General features: G+C 37.0%; 2 protein-coding genes across 10 annotated transcripts in view; one reads left to right on the forward strand and one right to left on the reverse strand.

Moving 5' to 3' along the window:
* On the forward strand, nucleotides 1-24079 carry ORC2 (origin recognition complex subunit 2). Of its 5 annotated transcripts, none has more exons than XM_015888034.3 (18): nucleotides 1-128; nucleotides 1689-1749; nucleotides 2169-2269; nucleotides 2818-2955; nucleotides 3226-3312; nucleotides 4287-4379; nucleotides 5669-5697; nucleotides 6222-6279; nucleotides 8997-9181; nucleotides 11914-12012; nucleotides 13932-14041; nucleotides 14739-14871; nucleotides 16246-16342; nucleotides 16978-17124; nucleotides 20158-20329; nucleotides 21531-21592; nucleotides 22877-22995; nucleotides 23343-24079. In XM_015888034.3, the coding sequence occupies exons 3-18, from the start codon at nucleotides 2179-2181 to the stop codon at nucleotides 23424-23426; spliced, it is 1704 nt and encodes a 567-aa protein (XP_015743520.1). In that variant the 5' UTR covers nucleotides 1-128; nucleotides 1689-1749; nucleotides 2169-2178; the 3' UTR covers nucleotides 23427-24079. The 5 variants fall into 5 exon arrangements, with proteins under 5 accessions (XP_015743520.1, XP_025022273.1, XP_015743521.1 ...); XM_025166505.2 differs by having other exon boundaries at nucleotides 4287-4373; XM_015888035.3 differs by lacking the exon at nucleotides 1-128 and adding an exon at nucleotides 209-350.
* Nucleotides 20230-26164, reverse strand: part of NIF3L1 (NGG1 interacting factor 3 like 1) — an 18731-nt gene continuing 12796 nt past the window's right edge. For 4 of the 5 annotated variants that reach the window (XM_025166510.2, XM_025166508.2, XM_007427993.3 and 1 more), the window contains 3 exons: nucleotides 25996-26079; nucleotides 25321-25522; nucleotides 20230-20367 (listed from right to left, as the gene is read on the reverse strand). In XM_025166510.2, the coding sequence (XP_025022278.1) occupies nucleotides 25338-25522; nucleotides 25996-26079 (269 nt within the window). In that variant the 3' untranslated portion in view covers nucleotides 20230-20367; nucleotides 25321-25337. Of the gene's footprint in view, nucleotides 20368-25319; nucleotides 25523-25995; nucleotides 26080-26164 lie in introns of those variants that run through there. The other variant, XM_025166507.2, reaches the window with a different exon arrangement.

Genomic DNA, 26164 nt, shown 5'->3' on the forward strand with positions numbered 1-26164 from the left:
GAAAGAGTTGAGGCGCAACTGAGGGCTAGCTCCGCCCATTGGAGCGGCCCATGATAGCTCGAGGAAAAGGTGAGCCACCGCTCTGGCAGCTGGCGGGAAACTCGCGTTCATTCCGGTGCTGTAATCTGGTGAGTAACGGGGGATTGGGTGGAGCGAGCGAGGGCGGGGGAGAATTCAGAGCTCGGCGCGCGCCCGTCAGCTGAGCTGGAAGACAGTTACTGAGGGGCGCGTGGTTGAAACTCTTCCGCGCGCGTGCGCGCGCGAGAGGGAGCAAGTGTCGGCCCCAAGTTCATGTCCCGAAGATCCGTCGCTCCTTGAGAGGCGGCGTGAACGGTCGGAAACTTGGATCGGTGAGATGGGCGCTTTGGTTAAAAGAAGGTGGGGGTGCCTGTCTGAGGAAGCCCGCTTTTCTCCTCGTGTGTATCAAGCGCCCGGGAGTATTAAACGGCCAAGTATCGGAGGAGTTAAAAGGAACCTAGTCCTTTTCTGTGTGATTTGATGGGATATTGTAAACAAAATACTGACTCTGTAACTGAAAAAAAGAAAGTAACCTATTCAAGCGAACTCTTTCCTCCTCCGGCCCTGCAGCCGTACGTGAAGGTGTTTACAGTTAATCCCAGAGGTGTAGCATCAAGATCTTCCAGAAGCAACTCGCAGCGGTGCCATCCAGGCATGACCTAGTGGGGCATGCTGGGAATTGTAGTTCAACAAATACGTGGGTGGTTGCAGGCTACTCGTGTGAATTCCACAGGAGATTGCTTTGAGACTGCTTTTTTTTTTTTTAGCCCATTCGTAAGCACCTTTATTCGGATTAAATTATTTTTATTTCTATTGGAGCTAATTTTTGGAAAAATCAGTATACTTGGAGAGCATCTTTGCAATATAATTACAGGCTTGTTTACTTGGATGCAACTGCTGAATTAAGTGGGACTAACCACAATCCTGCTTTCTCTTATTGGAAGTAAGTCCCATTTAAACTCAGCAGGGCTTAGTTTTGAGTAGATATATAGAGGATTGTATTACTGTATTAACTTATGTTGGTTCTAGCACAATATTCTGTTTCTTTACTGAGAAATGTAACTGCTCAACCATGTTCCCTTCCAAGTAAATGTGTTTCAGTTTATGACATTAGTTGCATTCTTTTTATATTAATGTGAAAATCAGTATTTCTGTGGAACCTCTGAACAAAGTGTACATAAGATTGTGTACTGTAATACCTAAAGCGCTGTTAATTCATCTATAGAGTAGCATGTGGCAATTACAGAGTAATATGTGATGCCACCTTTCTCTTTAATGGTAGACTATGTCAGACTTTTAAGAACAGAATATGTTTACATGTTTTGCATTTATCATTAACTGTCTCCATTTTGCAGATATTTAATGTATACTGTTTGTGCAATATGAACTTCACAAACTTTAATTAGGTGGCAAAGAAAAATCATTAGGAGTGTTCTGCAAAAAATTGTACATATAACTAATCCTTATTCCAGTTATTGATTGGCAAATATTGTTGGCAAATATAGGTAAAATATAAAAATATTTTATATAAAATATAAAATATGTTTTCAGGCATTGCATACCTTGGTCATATAAGGAAAATCAGTCCCTACTTTCAATGCTGTGACAAATCAATCTTTCTGATTATTTGGTGATATCTGTTAATTATGTTTCTCCCTTGTTTCTTCCAGATTACACAGGATGCTATGTGGGCCCTACCACCACAGGCGTACTCTCTTAGTTTTCCCCTACGTAAGTGAGTTATTATCCATTCTACTACACAAATTGTTCTATTGTGTTTTTGACTGCTCAAAGATAACTAGTTTTGAAACTGAGTTTTATACATATAGCTGAGTTTTGCCTTACTTCATTGGTAAGTATGAGGATGTTATCTAGAATTCAAGATGATATTCTACATGGCTGCCCTCTTGCCTAGCAGCATCCGTCAAGGAAATTATCCAATATCTTGTTGAAACTTATATCTTGTTTTCTCTATTTGGGATGAGGATCTTATAAAATCCAGGTTATTATTATTCTGTAGTAATAATAATGTATAACTTTTCTTGACAATATGCATTCTAGGTTTGGGTGCTATTCATAATAATCAATTAAACTTGTATGATACTTGTGCCTTGACAGGAATATGTCAATTTACTTTCCTTTTGGTTTAGATACCTTGATATGAGTAATCCAAAGATAAAGAGGACTAATGTCCTGGAGATCAAATTTGTGGCCGATGAAGATGTTCTGAAGCACATCTCTGAGGATGCAGGTATCCTTAGTTGTTTTACTTTATTAATATTAGAATGAGGTGATGTTTATTTGTTTTGGATTTTTCAAAAATATTAATAATTTTTGTTGAGCTTAGATGTTTAGTACATCATTTTAAAGTGTCAATGGCTTTTCCTGTACTCAGAGAAATTAATTACAACTTGATATGGTGTCAGAGCCAGACAATGTTGCTGAAGTATTTAGCAATCTTACAATAGTAACTTAACTGTGATGAGATCTCCTTTGGCATTAATGTCATCAGTATGGACAACTTTACAACAGAAAAATCAGACTTCACAACAGCACATTATCTTTTAATGTAAATATATACAGATGAGGCCTTGTCTTCAGAAAATTTTGACAACTGACTCTTGTAATGTCAACCTTCTTGAAGTAATTGTTTTGTTTTTCTATCAAAAATTTATCATACCGCTTAATTTTCTAGAATGTATAGCATCTCTAAAAATTATCAGTTTTAATAGACCTAGGAAAATTATTTATTGTAATTGTTCATGTATATTTTTTTAAGCAGTCTTTTTACACTTTCAGGTCTTAAAGTTCGGAAGTTAAATACTCCACATACACTTGATATTAAAAAATGGATGAAAAATCCAGAGAACAGCTCTGATGATGAAGCCCAGGAGATTTTTAAAGAACAGGATTATGTGACTGCGCTAGACATCCAAGGTATTAATGCGAGAAATGTTGTACTTTGGGAAATCTATCATTGTCACAGCCATCATTATGTGGATTTTTGTTTTATATTATGTATGAAAATACTCAATAATATTTTGTACATAATGCTACCAAGAAATGAGTAAGACACTCATATTCACTTTTAAATATAAATGTTTATATTGTTAACTCTTTGTCCTTTGGCATAGAGCTGCTATAAATCTTTTGCCATTTCCCCCCAAAAGCTTGCTTCTGAGGGTTAATTAATATGTATATTTTCAGAATCAATGAGAAATGGATCCAGTGCAAGTGGTGGTGATGTCTTTCCATTCCAAACTCCAAAACGCTCTAGTAGGATGGCAGAGAAAGGTATGTATACTGTTCCATGCTCTGTTTCTTTTACATACATAGGTACTTGTATACATATGTATGACTTGCTTTCTCATGTATTCCTTTAAAAATTAAAGCTAAATTTGCTTTGAACCCCCATATCCCATATCCAAGTCTGTTAGTGCTATGAATAACAGATTCCATGGATATGTGTAAGATACAGGTAATTAGTCCTGTAGTGTTCAGCAGTTTTGTTGGACTGGTGAGACTTTAGAGCTCTACTTCACAACAGTAGTCTTTTGTTTAGTTCTTTTGTTTAGTTTGGCAGCTTGCTTCTAAATTTTTGGAAAGTTCTAAACACAGCATGTATCACAACATAATTGATAATGAAATGTTTTAAAATAAAAAGCTACACCTAGTGTACGTTGGCCTTTATTTCTTTTATTAATTTTTTTAAACTGCCCAATGGCCAAAACACTCTGGGTAATTTACAATTAAAAAAAAGGAAATACAATCTGAGTTAAAACATGTATGATAAAATCAAATAAAATACAACATAAAAACACCATATAAACTAGGCAGCAGCACAATTAAAAGTCAATTAAAACGCTTGTGAAAATAGAAAGGTCTTCACCTGGTGTCAAAGTAATGTTAATGTGGACACTAATTCAGACTCTTTGGGGAGGGAAGTCCATATATGGGGTGCCACCCCAGAAAAAGTATTCTTAAAAGAGCTCTTTTGCTACTCCTAAAAAGTTTCTACAAGGTAAAGGACTGTTTAGAGAACCAAAGACTTTGAAAATCAAAATCAGTACAGATAAATAGGTAGGTAGGTAGGTAGCAACATCCTTGTTGCCCTGGATATTTCTTGTGCTTGAATCATATTATTTACTGCTGTTAGTGACTTTGGATATTGAATACATTTGTACATGGTACAGTGTCTGTGCTGTCCTTTGAGTATTTGTGAACTGTTTGCATGCTGCTTTAATCGGCCATTTCTTTTTACTTGAAAGTTTCTGAGCTAATTCACAACTCTGGAAAGAATGCAGAACATGACAGCTTGAAGAAGCTTGAGGAGAAAACAAACACTCCTAAAATCAGTAAGAGTAAGCTCTATTACTGTAAATAGTTTTTAAAATATCAAAAATTTGATTAAAATCAGGGAATTGTAGGATTTGCTTTTTTAAAAAAAGCCATTCTAATGAAATGAGGTAGACAAGAATATGTATTTTACATTGCATGTGTTTGTTGCTTACCTGTGAGACTACATTTTGGAGAATACAGAATTTGTATTCGTACAATTGTTCTAAAATGGAAAAGGAATTGAATGCTGAATATAGAAGCACCATCCCTTAATAAATGAGTGCCCAAATAAGGGTGCAAAGTCCCATCTTATAATTCCTCATTTAATAATAATAATTTATTAGACTTGTATGCTGCCTGACTCTCAATGACTCTGGGTGTTGAGTAAAATGCCCAGGCATTTCTGATTATTCTCTGACAGTTGTTACTATCAGACCAGTATGATTCCATGAATATAAACATGGCCAAATTTTGCTACACTGTCTGTAAAACCAGACACACTTTGATTGCATCAATGATCTAGTCATGCACTGCTTTATTTTGTTCCATCTGCTGTTGATTTTGGGCTCTGGTCAGTGACCATAATAAAGATATGTATGTATGTATGTGAGTGCTCAACTTCATTGTGAATATTTAACAAAAATTGGGGAAATGTTCATAGTAACTGCTTGAAAAGACATTTTGGAATTCTGCATGTATAATTATGTACTTTCTACTGTACATTATTATTATTATTATTATTATTATTATTATTTGCATGATTATTGATATGCAGGTTCCATGGACTCTATTCTTTAGTCTCATTTCACAACGTGCTTTTCCAATTGCAGGGTGATAGTAAATTGCAAAGTCCATAATTAGGTAATTACGGAACAAATGTTGAAGAAATGATATAGATTAATAGCTGCTTCTCAAAAAAAGCTAGTACCTGGACCTACAGATTTGCTGATTTTTCTGCTCTCAAATTTCTTGTAGTTTTTCTCTATAATCTTGTAGATTATAATCCAGATGAATTTTAAGTAGCATAGAGTTTATATAAAAAAGACATTGGCAATAGAATTATCAAGGCAGAAAACTCCTCTTACTAGTGACACCTATAGACATACAGTTTGGTTCTTGCTTATTTACATGCACAGTGATGAAAATTGTTACTTGAATAGAAAAATTTATGGATGCTACATATCAAATTAGGATCAATCTCCAATTTTAGCTGAGATGTACATTAGAAAATCCTGTGATACATTTGAAGTAGTACCAAAAAACATGATGCTTGTAGATAATCATAATTTGTGACACATTTTTAAATTTCCAGAATACTCTTCAAGCAAAGACCAGGAAGAGGTGAGTGAAATTTTTTGGCTGTTAAAAATATCAATCATGATTGAAGTAAACTCAGAGAATTGAGGCTGCTTACCCTGAGAATGTATTATTTTCTACCCTGCAAATAGAAATATATTTTCAAATATTGTAAGTATGTATTCAATCTTAAGATACCTTTTTGAAAATGATATATGATAGTTGAATTAGGACTTTCCACTTCCTCCCCCTCCCATTTAACAACTCTATATCTGCCAGATTTGCATCGGAGATCCCCCATTTCTCCAAAGTAAATTTGGAGGTCAACTAAGGAAATCAGGTCACTGTATGGTTTCTATTCCGCTATGAACAGATAGTGTTGTATATAAACAAAAGCCATATATTTGAAAATATTTACTCAGTCTCTTGACAGAGATAGGAGATTTTATAACTAGATTGTGGAAACAAAATTTATTTTTTGTATTTAGATGGTTATCTGGTTAGGAAATAGAACATTTAGACATGAGATGTTTGAGAATATGATCTAACATGCTTGCTATTCCTAACAGACTAAAAGAAATGATTTTTTATCAAAATTATCTTACCGGACTCGGAAAAGAATGACAGGTAAGGGGTAGTAATTCCAGTTAACACAATTTGGTGACAGTATGAGATATTCCTCCTATAATTTGCTCTTCAGTTCCTGTATTTGAGATTTTAAGTGAAGGAGCTTTCCACAGTCCCTGTTTGGTGCTTTAATACTAAATCTAAAATATGAATAGCAGTGGTCTCATGAGGAAGGTATTATTTTCTATCCTACGGTATCAGACTTCAAGACAGCACTGGCTCTGATATGTTAACTGCCTATAATAGTCACAGCTAAAATGTAGTTTACACTTGCATTGAATTAGCACATGAAAACTTGGACAAAATTATATGAAGTATAGCCACAAAACTTACTTCTGAGAAGAGGAAACTCCTGAGAACATAAGAGCCCTGTTGAATCAAATTAAAATATCTATCTGGTCTAGCATTCTGCTCTCACAAAAAAATGTTGATGGGAAACGAATAGCCTTGTTGCACTCTCGTTTCCTAGCAAGTGGTATACAATCGTGTAAAAAAGAAAGTACACCCTCTTTGAGTTCTATGGTTTTATGTATCAGGACAAAATAAAAATCATCTGGTCCTTAGCAGTTCTCAAAAGTAGGTAAATACAACCTCAGATGAACAACAACACATGACATATTACACCATGTCATCATTTATTTTACAAAAAGAAAGCCAAAATGGAGAAGCCATGTGTGAAAAACTAAGTACACCTTATGATTCAATAGCTTGTACAACCACCTTTAACAGCAATAACTTGAAGTAATCGTTTTCTGTATGACTTTATCAGTCTCTCACATTGTTGTGGAGGAATTTTGGCCCACTCTTCTTTACAACAGTGCTTCAGTTCATTGAGGTTTGTGGACATTTGTTTATGCAGAACTCTCTTGAGGTCCCGCCACAGCATTTCAATTGGGTTGAGGTCTGGACTTTGACTGGGCCATTGCAACACCTTGATCCTTTTCTTTTTCAGCCATTCTGTTGTAGATTTGCTGGTGTGCTTGGGATCATTGTCCTGTTGCATGACCAATGTCGGCCAAGCTTAGCTGTGGGACAGATGGCCTCACGTTTGACTTTAGAATACTTTGGTAGGCAGAGGAGTTCATGGTCAACTCTCAATGACTGCAAGGTGCCCAGGTCCTGTGGCTGCAAAATAAGCCCAAATCATCACCCTTCCACCACCGTGCTTGATGGTTGGTATGAGATGTTTGTGCTGATATGCTGTGTTTAGTTCTCGCCAAACATGGCGCTGTGCATTATGACCAAATATCTCCACTTTGGTCTCATCTGTCCAAAGGACAGTGTTCCAGAAGTCTTGTATTTTGTTCAGATGCAACTTTGCAAACCTAAGCCATGCTGGCATGTTCTTTTTACAGAGAAGAGGCTTTCTCCTGGCAATCCTTCCAAACAAACCATACTTGTTCAGTCTTTTTCTAATTGTACTGTCATGAACTTTAACATTTAACATGCTAACTGAGGCCTGTAGAGTCTGAGATGTAACTCTTGGATTTTTTGCAATTTGAGCATTGCACAGTCTGACCTAGGGGTGAATTTGCTGGGACGTCCACTCCTGGGAAGATTGGCAACTGTCTTGAATATTTTCCACTTGTGAATAATCTTCCTCACTGTAGAATGATGGACTTTAAATTGTTTGGAAATGGCCTTATAACCCTTCCCAGACTGATGGGCAGCAACAATTGCTTCTCTAAGATCATTGCTGATGTCTTTACTCTTTGGCATTGCATTAACACACACCTCAGTACTCAAGATCAACAAACTCCTAAAACTTTGGCTTTTATAGAGGTAGTCACACTTGCTGATGATCAGTTGATCAAGGGCATTTGATTAGCAGTACCTCGTTGCAACTTAGCCTCTTCATACCTATGGAAGCAGTAAGGCTGTACTTAGTTTTTCACATATGGCTTCTCCATTTTGGCTTTCTTTTTGTAAAATAAATGATGACATGGTGTAACATGGTGTAACATGGTGTAACATGGTGTAACATGTCATGTGTTGTTGTTCATCTAAGCTTGTATTTACTTACTTCTGAGAACTGCTAAGGACCAGATGATTTTTATTATGTCCTGATACGTAAAACCATAGAACTCAAAGAGGGTATACTTTCTTTTTCACATGACTGTAGGTAGTCCTTGAGTTATGACCACTCATTCAGCGACCATTCAAAGTTACAGTGGCACTGAATAAGGGGAACTTATGACCAGTCCTTGAAGTTGCAGCAATCACAGTGTCCCTGCAGTCACATGATCAATTTGGGTGCTTGGCAACTGGCTTGCAATTATGATGGTTGCAGTGCCCTGTGGTCGTGATTGCCATTTGCAAACTTCCTTACTGCTTCCCACAAGCAAAGTTAACGGGGAAGCTGGCAGGAGGTCGCAAGTTGCTCCTGTTCCCACTGCTTTTTTGCCCACCTACACTCCATAGTGCCACCCACAATATCCACCTGCCTGCCTGCACTCCGTGGTGCCCACCCACAACATCAGCCCGCCCATAACTCACCCACCAGCCTGCTTGCCTGGGATTCCTGCCTCTTCCCATGTCATGGTCACATGAGGTCCTCACTTAATGACCTGTGAGGTCCTGGGGTTACAGCTGCACCGTCATTAAGCAATGTGGTCACGTGACGTTGCATTTTATGACCACATCTCTTAGCGATGGAAATTCCGGTCCCAATTCTTGTCCTAACCTTACCTGTATTCTCAACTGTTTTTTCTTTTTAGCTTTAAACATGTGTTCTGATAGTGAAAGTGATTATTCTGCTTCATACTCTGAAGAAGAAGGGGATGACGCTTGCACAGTATCTGTTGATGAAGCTGTTCTTTCAGAAATGCCAGTTAGATCCCAGACCCCTTCTTTTCCACCTAAGAAAGAAACACCTGCTAAGAAGCTGAAGAGAGGCATTTCTGTAAGTATACTCAGAGTTCAGTTTGTTACCAGGGTGCAATGAGTACAATACAGTGTCTTTTAGAAACAGCTTTGTCTGCAATCAAAAATAAACCAAGTATTTTCTCTGAGTAGTTTTTGAAAAGTGTTCCATTGCAGTTTAATTTATCTAGCTTTAATTCTCCTGACTTAATTCTGGAGACAGATTTACTGAATGCTTTCCATAAAGTTTCATTTGGTTTATAAGTTCTTGGTTTACCTTCCTAATTATATTGCCAAGTGAAATAAGGTGTATCCTTATAGCAAAGTAATTTCTACTGTGTGCAGTGGAATTACCATGTCTGTAGTATATACAAAGGATTACCATATCTATAGAAGGATTTTTTCCCCTTGCATCTTTCTGATAAAGCATAAATATTGTGGTAGGATCGTTCAGTTTTTTCATAATCTCCCTTTATGGGTTTAAACACTTCCTAGAGATGTAAAATTTCTGGAAATTTTGAAGCCATGAGAAAAAACCATTTTTTTCCCTGTTTTTTTCCGGAAAAAATAGAGATTTTGAAAAAATTGAAAAAAAGTTCAGTGTGGAGTAGTTTTACAAATTGCGTGAAATGCAGTGTATATAAAAGTATTATGCTTGCAGTAAAACAGGTAACCACCCCCCTTTCCCTCAAAAGCAACAAAAAAAGCAAGAAACTATCAACATAAAAAATAATCCGATTTGCCCCTTAGCACCAACAGCAGATAAAGTTAAGGTCCACCTCAATATTTAAGCTCCATAGAAGGTCTACCCTTTGAGTGGTGCTTTAAAAAAAAAAGAAACAGAAGACACAACATATACAGTGGTACCTTGGGTCACAAACACTTCTGTTCATGACCAATTTGGGTCACGAACAGCACCGTTCGCAAAATTTTGCTTCCGTTCGCGAACTCCTCATCGGGTGACGAACAGGATCCGCAGCCATTTTCCCTGCTGACACACGTGGTCGTGGCTTCCTGTAGGGAGGGGGACTCTCCCTCCAAACAATAACCGCCTCCGCACCCGCCTTCCTGTCCTCCACGCCTCAAGCAAGGTTGCATTCTCTCTCTTCATACTGTACTGTACTGAACTTTGTGTCATATTTTTGTGGTTTAAAAAAAAAATACATATGGTTCAGAACGGATTAACCGTATTTACATTGAACCTTATGAGAAAATTTGATTCGGGTCGTGACCAATTCGGGTCGTGACCAGAGTCATGGAACGAATTAAGTTCGTGACCCGAGGTACCACTGTACATGCATCTCCTGTCTACCAACAATTACTCAACTGTAGGAGGTCCAAGGTACACAAGTAAACTAAACTGGAGGCTTTTCCCTGCAGTGCCCCCTAGTGGCGCAAATGCATATTTCTCCTGTTTGAGAACTGCATTGAGAAGTACAGTGCTAGTGAATTCTATTCCGGGATTTGCTTGTCTTCAGCTGAGAGAACTTGCAATAATTTAAGACTTTACAAAAAGTCTCAGAAATCTTTCATTAAGGTCTTCATGTTATATAGTTTGAATACCATGTCATAGATATATTATTTATCATTGGAAAAGAATATATTCCACACACTTTTTTTTTTCAATTTTTCCGGAAAAAAACGGCTTTGGAAAAAAACAGAAAAAAAACTGTTTTTTTCCCAATTTTTCCGGCTTTTTTCCAGGCCTTCCCATCTCTACACTTCACCATTGGCTTCATCCAAAAAAGCAATTAAAACCAAAATTATTTCATCCCTTAATTTAACAATAGTTAGCTAGAATTAAACACATGGGAGTAAGGCAAAACAGCAAAGATGGAATGGAGAGAAGTTTGCTTTTTTCATATTATTGTGAGTGAAAATATAACTCATGCAAAATATTTTTATCCAAATATTTGTTTTTAATTACTGTGTATATTTATTTATTTATCAAATTTGTCACCGTCCATCTTGTTAAAAAGTGACTCTGGGTGGATACTTGTGGATAAGCTGAGAATTTTAGGTTCCAAAATTGGGGTTTGGCTTATCTGCAAATCAGGTTATCTGCAAATATATACAGTAATACGTTTTAAAAGTACCTGTATATACTGGTGAAGAAGCCCATCCCTGGATAAGCCAGTTCTGAAACTTAAAACACAAAAATTTTGATGGTCAGTTTATCTGCAGGTGGTGCATTTTTCATGGCATTTTGGTTAAAAATTTGAGGGTTGGCTTATCTGAGGATGGGCTTATCCGTAAGTATATACGGTACACTGTTAAGCATTAGAGGGGATTTAGTTTCATTTTAGTATCCTGTTTTCTGTAGTTTGGTTTTGCACTTCATTAAACAGTTCTCTAGAATCTTGATTCATGAAATTAAGCCATTAATTTGCTCCTTAATTAATGGTGAGGCAGGCCCCAACTCTCTTATCCTTCTGGAAAGCAATCAAGACCTGGCTCTGCCAACTGGCATAGGGCGAAAAAAGGGGCAACCAACCCTGGGGGTGGCTAGCACCTTGAAGATGCTCCCATATGTTAACATCTTACTGATCATCAACATCTTGGAAGATATTATTTGCGTATGTGTTTGGTTTTTATTCTATTTTTATTCTATTTTATATTGTTTTTAATGTATTTTAATTAATATTTATTGCTGTTTTATTGTGAACTGCCCAGAGTCACTTTTTTGTGAGATGGGTAGTATCTAAATTTGAAATATAAATAAAATAAATATAAATAATACTTAATTATTCTTCTGTGTATATCTGTTATCAGAGCAATTTAGTAGAAGAGTATTTTGAAGCACACAGCAGTTCCAAAGTTTTAACCTCTGATCGGACACTGCAGAAGTTGGAGAAAAAAAAACTGGATCAGGTACAGTATGTGCCAGGAAAGAAATTTATCTGGATTCACAGAATAGACCAAACCATCAGTCGTGATTTACAAACTGCAGAATATTGTGTTAGCTGTCACAGCAGATGACAGCATCTAATAACCTTGTTTGATCTTGAAAAGCTAAACAGAGCTCGACTTGGTTAGTACTTGGATGGATAAATATGAGGAAACCTGAGAGCTATAAACTAGATTGAAAATTTTAAAAAATTTCGGAAAGAAATCATTGGCAAGTACCTTCTATATGACTTGCCAAGGAAAGTACACATACTTATTCATCAAGTCCCTAGGAACTGAGCTTAACTCAGAAGATTTCTTTTTTAAAATCTATTAGCTACTGCAAATTCTGGCTCAGAAATTTCTGTAAATTTCAGAGTTGTAATCAAGCAGCTTTTTCTTTTTTTCTTTTCTCTTTCTGAGTCAGTCTTGATCTGACAACCGCCTGGATGGGTCCTTGCAGTTTTCTTGGCAACATTTTCAGAAGTGGTTTACCATAACCTTCTTCTTAGGCTGAGAGAAAGTGACTACCCCAAAGTCATCCAGATGGCTTCTGTTCCTAAGCAAGACTCATGGTCTCCCAGTTTCTAGTTTGATGTCTTAAACCACTACCCCAAACTGGTTAGTAGGCTCCAGATACAATAAAATTAAATAAATTCCTAGTACAATTATCCAAGTACAATGAGATGTTCCTTTAATCCTTTATACCACTTTTCCCCAACCTTAATTCCCTCCAAATACATGAATAGGATATGCAAAACTCACCAATTTGGGCACAGTCCCTTTCTTCATCAGGTCATTCTGGAATTCTCTGAACCATGCTGTTCGGGCGGCAGTTCCAGAGTCCAGAAGAAAACTGTCTAGGTTATAAAGTGTCCCAGACATTCTGTTCCCAAAACTATGAGTTTTGCACAATGCTATACATAAAGTTCAACTACCAGAATTCCCTATTAGGCATAAGGATTGCTGAGGATTCTGAAAGTTGTGGACATGCATCATACCTGTAGTGTCCAGTGTCTTTTCCTGGGCTTACATAGTAGCTGTATGATACCAGGAAAATACACATGTGAGTTAAAAAAGTGCAGTTAGCACACCCACTTTGAAGCATATTCTTGTTCCCCATTAGCACCTTCTTAATTCAAGCACATATTTTGCTAGGATCACAGGAGTAATGTACAAGTCCAGGAAAAGATGCAGCTTCTTTAAGCATGTGTGCCCACACCTCATGTGAAGCACCTTTATGGCTTTAAGAGGGTGTATATCTCCTTTTATTTGTTTGTTTATTTAGCACATTTGTATTCTGCTGCAGTTGTTTATAGACACTTGGGCTCACAACAAGAAATACAATAATAACAATAACAATTAAAAATACAAGAACCAGCAGTCAAAAATAGACAAACCCACATTCCAGATAGCATCTGGCATCAGCCCCCAAACACTCGCTAGAAAAGTTCCATTTTCAGAAACTTCTGGAAAGCAACTAAAGTTGGGGCCAAATGCCCTTCTTGTGAGAGCCCATTCCAGAGGGCTGGTTTAATGACAAAAAACACCACCTCCAGGCCTCGGCCCCCTCGACCTCCCCAAAATAGGAGACAATCATGCTTTTCCCAACATGATCAGACTGGCTGGGCCAATTCCAGTGGAGAGATGCAGTCCTAAAGGCAACTTGGCACTAAACCATAAAGTGCTTTATAGGTTAAAACCAGTACTCTCAGTTGCATTCTGTTGTAAAGTCTTTAGCCCTTCCTGAGCTGGGAGATGGAGAAGGAATTGATGGAAATCTCTTTTCTGATAATTCATTGTGTTCAAAGCCTTTCCATCAATTAAGAGCATTTTCATTATATCATTCATTAGACATTTACTGATGAGTGTCCTTTATTTCTCCATAAATCTAAATGGTCTAGGAGTCCCTGCAAAACCTCTTGAGCAACGTACCTGTTGCTTTTGCTGCTGAACATGAAAAGTTAATCAAACAACATGAATCTCTCTTCTACAAATGGATGTTGCAGCTGCAGTAAGTATCCCTTATATTTCAGTAAGAATTCTCAGGATACAGAATAAATTAAAATAAAGTCACAATAGCTGTGCTTTGAAATCATTTTGTTATTTGCAAACAACCAAGCTCAGAGAGCACCAAGGAGTCCACAGTTCAACCCTGAGCTACGTATATTCTCTTTTGTTTAATAGCTTCCAGAAGGCCAGTAATGCTGGGACAAGTCTAATATTCATTGAGAGATTGTTCCAGAATCAAAAAAGTAAACACAATGAAGTAGATTCAATGCTGAGCAAACTGTCACCTCAACTTTCTTGATATGAGAGATTAGAATAATATTCAGAATACTGATATTTGTTTGTCCTGTTTAAGACACATCTTTTTATATTAAGAAAATACATAATTAACATAGAAAATCAGGGTAAACAATTAGCAGAAAACTTGCACATCTTTGTTCATAGGTATCAACAGTTTGTCTGGTTAGAAAAAACTGGTATAGTATTTATAGAGAAACTGAAATCCTGGCTCTTTTTTTAAAAAAAATAAATCTTCAGTTATTGGTATAAGTGCTCAGAAGTAAATGCAGAACAAATATTCACACACACACACATTCTCAGAACAAGAAATACCTGTGATCAGTCCAAACATTTTTAGTACATCATATTGCACTGCACTTGGTTTTGTAATATTCAGGAACTTTTTTCCTTTTCTTCTTCAGCCTGGGCTTCAATATTGTGCTATATGGATTAGGTTCAAAGAAAGATCTTTTGGAGAATTTCCGTATTTCTCTTCTTCAGGATTCTGTACATCTTGTTGTAAATGGATTCTTCCCCAACATCACCTTGAAATCAGTAAGCAAAAATAGATATATGGCTAGCTTTGATCAAAGTTAAAAAGTGCTTTACTATAAAAGCAGCAGTATACACATAAGGCTACTACAGGTAATCCTTGTTTAGCAAATGCGTCGCTTAGTGACTGTTTCTCAGTTACGATGGTGGTGAAAAAGTAACTTTATGACCAATCCTCGCATTTACAACCTTCTCAGGTCTGTAAAGGAAAGGAAAGCTGAAGTAAGATCATAAGCACAGTCGCAGTTTCAGTTAACAACTGAGTTGTCGGTCCCAATTGTGGTCGCTAAATGAGGACTACCTGCACATTGCTCAAATTGCTTATCTTTCTGTGGTTAACTCTAGAATATGAAGGCTGCATTCCAACAACACAGCTAAATTACAATTTGCTACTTTGTAGTTTAGAGTATTCTGTGATCCAGCCAGTTGTGGTTTGTTCAGTAAACCATAGTTAAATCATGGGTTAGCATATTGTGTGAACATAGCCAGCCAATCTGTGTTGCGGACTTACTTTGATTGCAACTTTTTTATTTATAGAACCCACTTACAAGGAAAAGTAAGCTATTAAGTGCAAATTGGATTAATTTGAAACTGTTAGTCTTACCAGGTAGACCAGATAGGAAACATGACCAGATAAGCTAATTCTATTTTATTGTAAAGCTAACATTAACGGAACCTTGCAAGTCTGAAAGTACAATTCTCCCACCATCTCCTTTACAGCCAGAGAAATTAGGGAGGGTCCCTTTGGAGCCTCTTGCCTTTCTAGCTGTGGGCTGTGCTGCCTCTTATGTGACCATTCCCTAGGCAGCATCTCTTCGCCCCGTCTCCCAAGGTCTTTCCTACGTGCTATTACAGAAACACAGAAACGACTGTATGTAGTTATTATAAAAGTTTGTTGTTATTGTCCATGGAGTCAACCCTGACTCTTGATGACTTACAGGGACAAGTCCCTGCACTTTCCTTGACAACATTTTTGGGTATGGCTTTGCTAGGACCTTCCTCCCAGGGCTAAGATAGAGTGATTGCCCCAAATTACCCACCTGGCTTCTGTGCCTTAAGGCAAGATTAGAACTCATGGTCTCCTGGCTTTAATCCAGTGCCTTTAACCACAACCCCAAACTGGCTCTAATTATAAAAGCTGCACTCTATGAAATCTTCCTTCGCTTATTATGCATTTTTATGTGATTTATGTTAAAACTCTTTCTCCATTTTGTGAGAATTTTTCTACTGTATTTTGCTTTCAGTACAGGAATGTTAGAACTTGTCGAAGTACATAATGATCAAAAATTCATTTTTAGCTTCTTCTTTAATTCTTCTAAGAATGTTTAAAAATAAAGTGTTAAAAGAAGATGATGACCTGCCATTTTTCCATGCCAGATTTTGAATTCTGTAACAGAAGAGGTATTGAATCACTTGGGTACCTTTCGTAGCCCCCAGGACCAGGTGGACTTCATCCTAAAAAGATTTAAAGAAGGTAAACTACATGGGCGGTCATTCTAGAAATTTGTGTACTGCTCCCTTAAAAATTCTTGATATATTGTTGCTGATGATCTGAGATGAGTCAAATTGCATCTAGTAGAAAATTAGAAATTGTGGGACTTGATCCAGTAGGCTTTGAAATAATGCTGGGTTTCCTGCTTTGGAATGACAGATTGTCTGGCAGTAGGTTTTGAATCCCCAAGACCCCCCCAAAAGATAGGGGTCATACACCAAGATTTTTACTGCAGTTCTGGTATCCTTGGATTTCTGTCTCAGTTCATCCCAATCAGAGGTCTTCCCCTTTTCAACTTTGCCCATCACAAAGCTCAATCCTATCATGATTGTACAAGTATGTCAAATGTATATATAGTTTAACTAATGAAGGTTTAATGTAGGTTATTAATTTAATGAAGATGTAATGCAGATTATTGTAAGCTACTGTTTTAAGAATAAATTTAATTGCAATTTAAAAATGTTTGTAAGCTGTTCTGGGAAAACTTTAATTTCAAAAAGTGGCATTTTTTTTCATATAAATACTAAATACAGACTCCAATCCTGTAACCATTTTGTACATATCCTATTTTTGATCCTTGACTATTGGTATTTATTTTTCTTCTTGTTGTTTGCCAGATGCTTCCCTGGAGCTATATCTTCTCATCCACAACTTGGACAGTCAGATGTTAAGAGGAGATAAAAATCAGCAAATCCTAGGACAATTGTCTTCACTTTCCAATGTCTACCTCATAGCATCTATTGATCATATTAATGCACCACTCAGTAGGTTACTGGGTTTTTCAAACTATGTATGTTGTATGTAAATTCATCATAAAGTAGTAACAAGTCCTGTTGTGGTACAAGTATAATGCATTCTAAGGTTGTTGTTTTTTAATGTACATTTTAACAATGGTGGTATTATGAGTGTAATTTTATATTTAACTTTCTTAAAGACTATGATTTATTTTGAACGGATAAACCAGAATCTGAGAATAATTCAAAGACAGTTTCAGATCATGGTTTATGTTAGCAAGGTTTTTTTATAAAGTTTTTTACAAATAAATGTTAAAGATATTGTTTCACTACCAGGATGATAGTACTAATCTTATGAGGCTGCTATACTTTTGCAGACACATGCAAACTTATTTAATTAATTTTAATTTGTCCCTGCCCGATTGGCATGCAGAGGCATCCACAGAATGGGCTAATTCACTCTGCCCCTTCAACGTGGCAGGAAATGGGTGACCAGCTTAGTCTCACAAACTCTGCCAGCCAGTTGTTCATTATAGGCCTTTGTCTAGGATAGAGTTAGTCTCTTTCTAGAGCTCATTTCTCTTTTACTTGTTTTGTTTTACCTCCTTCTTTCTTTGTGAGCATAGCAGGCCAAATAAACAAAAAAACCCCCTAAAAATTAAAAACCATGTCTTATGAATCAACTCCATCTTTGTAACTCCAAATTGGCTAAGAGAATGGTAGTGTACTCTACATTTAAAATACAGCATAAAAGTGTCATTTCATTTATTAGTCAATTAGACCAGTACAATATTAAAAAGAAGGGAAAGACATTAAATATGTCCAGTCCAAATAAGGGATTGTATATCCGAAGTATACTAGTCAAGGTACTTGTCAATTATAATTAAAAGATCATTTACAATAATTTGTACACCTGGCTTCAATTGTCCTAAAATTACACATTATATACCATTAAAATTAAGAGTTAATATCAGTTTTTGAATACATAAATATAGAAACACAGAATGCTTATATCAATTGTTCACAATAATACGTCGGCTCTTCAGCATAAAAGTGTAACTTAACAATCTCTAAACACTCAAAATATAACTTCTACAGATTTCATGCCCTTTATAGATTTGAAATATATTTATCTTGCTATACCATGCACACCGCTGCATGAGGTTTATATATCAAAATCCACAGGTGGATGTTATACCATTTTTCTATAGGTAAGGTTTTCCTGAAGGTAGTGGGCAGCCTCAGTCAGTGATTGCTGCCTTTCATGATGGAGAGCACACTGCCAAGAGTTCGCTGCTCAGGATTTCCTGTCAGAGAAACAGGTATGGCATTTGTTTGCTAAGGCTTAGGGCAAGTCCAAATGGCTTTATACAGCATTTTTTTCCACCAAGTGAAGCATGCTTATTTAACATCTTCAGACTGTCACATGAATTATTAGACATCAAAATCCAAATTCTTTCACAAGCAGGTGACAAACCTTACTTATCTGTGGCACAACATACCCAAAGAGCATAGAATTAGATCAGACTAACAGTGTTCTGCTATTTTCAGTCCTGCTTCCAAGATACTATGTTAGGTTCCTATCAGGGAGAGCCACGGCAGTGAATGCAGTGAACTCCCCCATCACCAAGCTTGCAATACACTTTACCCTGTATTTATTTCTTTGAGCTGTTGGATGCAATGAAAAATCATAATGCAGAAGGCAACAGAAATTCCAGTGACTATTTACTTTGAAAACATTGATTTTCTGAGGTTCTTTAGCTAGTGAATAGATCCCCAGAGTCATTTCAATCATTCCAGATGTACTCACACAGAGAAATGTTCATTGTAACACACTCAGAAGGCAGACTGTGGTTTTCTCATCAGTTCTATTGAAGTCTATCAGAAAGACAGAATGTTGTCATTTTCAGCTCCGTAGATTTTGGAGAAGCTATATTACCTAGCGTCCTGACTGTATATCATTTTCTCTTCTTCGAACCTTTCTCTGTAAGCACCAGACTTATCTTGACTGGATAGACAAGAAATTGCAAGTATAGACTTTCAGACACAAAAATTCTGATAAGTAGATTTATTGTAGAAAAGCTAATGAAGCCATTACAAGAAAATTCCATCAACAGTTGTATATCAAATGAAAGCCCTATTTATAGTGAAATCAATATTCAAATATTTGCCCCTTTCTAACTTGCATTGTGTAATGGACTAGAAGCTACTGTCGTATTTATTCAGATGGCATCTACATCAGCGGTTTTTCTACCTATGCTTCTTTAATTAAGATTCATAGGACAGTGGCTTGGCCTTCCATCTTTACATTAGTTAAACATTCGTCTATATGGTTATCCTTGGAAATTTTCCCTCCAGTTGTTTTTTCTATAGCTGTGTCATGGTAGAAACTGACTGGGCTGATAGGTGGAACTGGTCTAGTCAAAGTTTCTTGTTCTAGGAGATAGGGTGAGTTAATTCATTCTCTAGATGCCTCTGTCAGACCAACTGGAAGGAGCCTTCATGGTGAGAATCCAATGTGGTTTCTTTAATAAAAAATAAGGCAATAGAAATGGCTATTCAGCTGATACTATAATTGCACTTTAGCAGAGATGCATGACTTGACACTTCAGACTTGCATGAGGCCTCTGAAAGTCTTGGGCACCACCCAAAAGGCTTTGAAATTGTGACAGAATAATGCAATGGGATAAAATTGTGTTTAATAATTTAATTATATCTGTATTAAATTACATTTTGTTTTTTGTCTTGTTTGGGGTGCATTCCCTAGTTTGCCACCCAAAGGCCAAATGAGTCCCTTAAACCACACCTCTGCCCTAAAGATATGTGCTCCTTTCTAATTAGTATCAGACCTTATTCAAAGAACAATCTGTCACAAAAAGAACTTAGTTCAGGTAGCATTTTGGAATTACTTTCTCTGCCATTTTTATGCTGGTATGTCACCAGAGCTGGTGTGGAAAGCCATTTCCAGAGTTATAGTTTGCCCAAAATTTTGTGGGATGTATTCTCCACTCCTCTTACTACACCTAATTCTTTCTTTTTGATATTTGTCTTCTGCACTCATAGTGTGGGATCAAGCAAAACAAAGTATGTATAATTGGTTGTGGTATGAAACAACCACATTCAGTCCTTATGTAGAAGAAACATCCTATGAGAACTCTCTCTTGGTACAGCATTCTGGATCTTTGGCATTGAGCTCCCTCACACATGTTCTCTGCAGTCTTACTTCTAATGCAAGGTAAGAAATAGTCTGTGAGGAACAGGAGAGATTCTTTCCTATGACCAGAAAGAAAAAAAAACATGTAAGATTAATACTGAAAACAGAATTCTTTTATACATTAGAAGAGGGGTTGTGAAATATCTTAACAGCGTCTTTTCCTAGTGCGGGATAGGGAATTTGCGGCCCTCCAAATGTGCTGAACTATGGCTACCAGTGCCCCACTCAAGGATATGTGATGCCCTGAGCTCCTCAGAATCAATGTGTTCTAATATTTTTTATAACATAGCTGAGGTAAAACCCAACTCTTTGATTTATTTTATTTATTTATTTAAACAAATTTATATGGCTGCCCAACTCACACATGATGACTCTGGGTGGCTTACAGAATTAAAATACACAATACACAAAGCCCATCAACCCCCCGCACCCCGTGGCGGCTACTAACACAATCAAATCAACCACTTCATTGGCTCTGTCTCAGCCTGGGGTCCCCAGGCCTGCTGGCAAAACCAGGGCCTTCCAGGAAAGTATCAAGGTGGGGGCCAGTCGTATCTCTGGGGGAATGATTTTGCTCATAGTGCTTTTCTCCTTTCCTTCACAAATGAGGAGTTTAAAAGTAGATGGTGTTTCTGTCTTATGTGCACACAAATAAATGGCTAAATTTAGATAAGTATAAATATAAAAAAGGTTTTTTTCTTTGGGAAGAGAAAAACCTACTGATAAAAAACAGCAGCTACACTGATGCATGGAATAGCAAGAACTATTCCAGTGTTCAGTGGAATTGCAAAATAAAATATAAAAGTAAGAACATATAAATGGTGTGAGGAGTATGGATTCTTCTTAGAACTTTTTTTCTCATTGAAGAAAAGTACACCCACTCCTTGTTTAGTGACTGAGTTCTGTTCCAACAAGCAGGTTGTTAAGTGAAATGGTTGCTAAGTGAACACATGACTGAGAGAGATGCGAAGATCACTGGTTGCTGCTGTCTTATTCAGATAAAGTTCTCTTGTACAGTTCTGCTAGCATTACTTTCACTCTGGCCTGCGTTGCTTTCAGGTGCACAAAATTTGGTCATAAATGTGCATATTGGTTGGAAAATTAATTTTTGATTACTATCATATTTGCGAATGGTCGCTAATCGAGGTAGTCGCTAAACAAAGAGTGGGTGTATGGTTCTTGTTGTATTTAACTATATTAACATGGTTGTCTCTCTTTTCAGGGGTATTTTTAGGCTCTTGGTAGAGTATCAGTTGGAGAATAAGGATAATCCCTCCTATCTAGGTAACATGCATTTGTAATTTGTTTTCTGGAGGTCAAACTAGAGTTGTCAAGACAAGAGTTTGGTATATGATATAGCTTTAAACTAAAGAGATCACTAAGCTAGGAAGTAAAGTGGAAAATATTTAAGAGCAGTCTGAGGCTTTGCAGCCAGTACCAACTCTGCCCTTGGGCTAATGGATCTTAATTTATTTAGGTTATAAGGTTCCTCTAAGCACTCCCTCACAAGGAACACAATTTAAATCGTAAGGATGGTGCAATGGAATGGCTGTCTCTATCCACAGTTCCCATTTAAATTGTGCTCACACTAGCCCACTCAAATAGCTGTTTAGGAAGTGCTTGCAGTGCAGTTTTCATGCCTCCCTTCATGTTGTTCCACTTCCCTAATTCACCAAACAGCTAAGTCTTGGCTTCTGTGAGTTTGGTCATTTAAGCCTTTGACTGTACATTAATTAGTGTATACATGTAGACAAATTCCAGTGCTGTTTCTCACTGATAGATTCTGGTGCATATTGTTTTTGTGTGCAAAAATAACAAATTACTTTATTATAACATTTTTGTCAAAGTATCTACATATCTAGGAAAATGAAGATCATACAATGGCTGAGCTCATACATAATCCAAACTTTGTTGAACATTCATAAAGTTCAAGTTTACAGTTAATTCTAAACCATGAGTATGTTCCCACATTAAGTTAAGCCAAGAACAGGCTACATTATGGCTTAGAGCAGTGTGGGCAGCCAGCCAACTGGATTAGTGCAGGCATATCCTCAAGCTATTATGTAGCATAAAATCTCTCTCATGCTTCTGATTTAGCAATAATTTCCATTATATCCAAATCACAATATAAATGAGCTTTGCAATTTTTGTTTGTGAGCTACTGACTGCACAAACCTTACTGGATTGATACTGGGTGGTAAATTTTATGGATGGTAAAATCAGAGTATAAAGAAAGGAAGAACATGTGCAAACTGACACTGTATATGCAGACAGATCAGAACCGTATGTTGAGATGTGCTCCAAGTACGTTCTGAGCTTGAACACTAGTGGCTTCATTTGCCTTCACCTGCATTTTTTGCTCTGGTCTTAAACTAATTTTATGTACAATTGTTAATACATGCATTTCTCATTGAAAGTTTTAGAAGAAAATTACTCTTAGCACTAGGAATTAGATTCTATGGATTAGATTAGATGATGTTCCTTGGTATTGAAGTAAGAGTTATCCATTTGAACAAGATTTTATTTTTTATGCTTGATGTTAAGCTTCGTTTCCTTCTCTTTTATTAGGTCTTTCTTTCCAAGATTTGTATCAACGGTGTCGGGAGGCCTTCTTGGTCAATAGCGACCTAACGCTTAGAGCTCAGCTCACCGAATTCAGGGATCACAAGCTCATTCGGACTAAGAGGGTAAGTGAGGTGCTATTTTGTGTGAGTTGTGAACTTGTGTGCTTACTTAACCATGTTTGAGTTGCAGAAAGAATTTAGGCTGAATTATTCTGGCTACCTTAATGAATGCCAGTAGAGTATCACATATTATGTATTTCTTAGTGAAGACAAAATGCCATATTTTTTGTAACTATGCTATTGATAGAAGCCAAACATTGCTCTCACTCAGTTATACAAATTGCAACACAAGCATAAATTTGTTTCATATAGATTCCTGACAAAATATCAATTATGTACGAGTGGGACTGAGTAAAAAAACCTTGCCATTTTTATATCTCTAAACTAATTCTCAGTTTGTTTGTTTTTAGGGTGTTGATGGAGTGGAATATTTATTAATTCCTGTGGATGCTGGAACATTGGCTGACTTTTTGCAAAAAGATAATGATGTCTGAAAGCTCACACAGTCAAGGTAGTTGCTGTTAAGAACTGTTGGATTTTATCCTACAGTGTTGCCATTTTGCAGATCTCAGGAGTCTAATCTACCTGTAATAATGGAGTATGATGCTGTATAAGCCAAGCCAATTTTTAGCTGCTCAGGTTTCTCCCTTTGCCAGTTTATACCATTATAGGCCAAGAAAATGTCATCCATCAATAATAATGTGCCTTCTGTTCATAAGTCTTCTGGAAATAAGGATTTAACTGGAGAACTTGTGTTTGATAATACATGTGGTTGGCTATTAGTAGCTGAATCCCTTTCAGCTAATGACTGGTGTATTTTTAATACATCGTATCTACAGACCATTATTGGTCTTCAAGTGTGTGTCATGTGAGATGGAAGGATTGGGTTAAGAAACTGGTTGGACTTGAGCAAAATAAACTATTGATACCAGAGATGTAGGATATCATAGTTTATTAAATTTTTAGCCTTAATTGAGAACAAAATATCCCCCCCCCCAGTTTAAGCCATTTTAAAAGTATGAACTTCAGCTGTGAGTTGTCTTCACCAATAAAAGCAACTGTAAACATATTGTTTTTCTTAACAATATCACAGATAATTACATTGTTTGTAATGTAAAAACTCTCTGAATAAAAATAACTATGTGCAGTTGTGTCCTTTTGTATGATTCTGTTATGCTATGTAACTATTTCTTTGTCTTAGAGAACTATTTTTGAAATATTGAGAGAGCATTAACTGAAAATAAATTGTTTCTAGAGTCTGCCAGAACACCTCTCCTACCATACCATTCCTGAAGGTAAATTTAGCTTCAGAGGTTTATATGATTATATTGATGGATAGTACAGGAAAAAGTATGATTGATGTTAATGAGTGAGAAATGGATCCAAATCTAGCAATGAAAAATGAATATTGTTATACAGGAAGTACAATTAGAAACTAGGGTGACAATGATGTGCCTGAGAAGAAGTTCCCAGGATCAAGGGATCAGCAAAACTGACCTCTCTCAAAAATGTGGGAGAAGGAAGAGGACAAGGATGGGGTAGTGGAACAAGTAAAATAATTAGGAGGTAGATTAAAAATGACTGGACAGAAAGAATATTCAGTGAGAGAATGCTGTTAGCTAGAAACTGCACATAAGCTTTCCCCCAACTTGATACTCTCAAAATGTAAAATAAAAATCTAAGCATTCAAATATAATTTTCTCAGCTGTAATAAAGTCATTTTTTCCCCCTTTCTCAACCAGACATTTACTCATTTCCAGGTATGATATTGTTAACACTTTAGAAATCAAAGTACAGTGGTACCTCGAGTCACGAACGCTTCTGTTCACGACCAATTCGGGTCACGAACAGCACTGTTTGCAAAATTTTGCTTCCGTCCGCAAACTCCACATCGGGTGACAAAGAGGATCCGCGGCCATTTTCCCTGCCATGACACGTGGTCGTGGCTTCCTGTAGGGAGGGGGACTCTCCCTCCAAGCAATAACCGCCTCCCCACCCGCCTTCCTGTCCTCCACGCCAGAAGTCGCATCGAGCAAGTTTAGCGTTCTCTCTCTTTGTACTGCACTGTACTGTATTTTGTTTCATATTTTTGTGGTTTAAAAAAAAAAATACATATGGTTCACAACGGATTAACCGTATTTACATTGAACCTTATGGGAAAATTTGATTCAGGACGCGACCAAAATCGGTTGGCGACCAAATTCGTAGGGGTCAGAACGGATTAACCGTATTTACATTGAACCTTATGGGAAAATTTGATTCGGGTCGCGACCAATTCGGGTCGCGACCAGAGTCGCGGAACAAATTAAGTTCGTGAACCGAGGTACCACTGTATATTTTTGCCAATATATCTGTTAAGTCTCTCAAGGATATACGCTTACATCGCACCTTAACATTTGTTTCTTTCATGCAACTTGAAGGGGGTCTCTGTCTCTCTCAGAAATGATGACATTGATCTTGTTCATAAAATGCACAGCCAGCATTTGTTGCAGCTTTAACAGAAAGCCTCGTTCAGTGTTACTGTGTTCACACAAGATCACAGAGATCCCTCTGGAAACAGCATTTAGCACATCATGATGGGACATCTCTCCTACAATGCAATCAAGAGGAGGCCTGTTAGGATGGAGCAAGGCACTCAGAATTCAGGCAAGGTTCATTTACTGTTCTTACTTAAAAATATCCTGAGAACCTGTCTGTCTGATGAAGTAGGTAAAAACAATTCAAATGAATAATTTACATTCTTAAATATGCAAAAATATCTGAAGTATAGGGATATGTAGCAAACCACCTGAAGGGCTTTCAGGGAATCAAAGATTTTTCCAAATCCAGGTCTCCATATGCAAAGTGAGTTACTGCATTACTGTAGTTAACTTTATAAATCTGGGTTACTTCCAGCAAACCAAATTCTTCATATTTCACATAAATAGTGGTTAAAGGGTATGGCAAAAAGGGGATATTAAGACTTTATTTAGACAAAGCCAGTGAATAGTACTACAATGTTAACATAGAAAATGTATCAACTATCACAGCTTTTCCAACAAACTGTTTTAAAAAGTTTCTCACCTGTAAGATAGAGATCACTTTCTGTGTCTTGCAAAACACTTGCTCCTGAACCAGCACAAAGAGCAACCACTTTCACCAGGGACTCTACAAAAAGAAAAACTAGCATAGTTAAATGCTTCAAGTTTTGTGGTTAGTTTGGGGTTTGTTTTTTTCCTTGAGATGACACAGA

The sequence above is a fragment of the Python bivittatus genome, unplaced genomic scaffold, assembly GCF_059951505.1.
Source record: "Python bivittatus isolate LINGU-HERP-01145 unplaced genomic scaffold, Pbiv_v1 ctg000200_np1212, whole genome shotgun sequence".
Taxonomy (NCBI): domain Eukaryota; kingdom Metazoa; phylum Chordata; class Lepidosauria; order Squamata; family Pythonidae; genus Python; species Python bivittatus.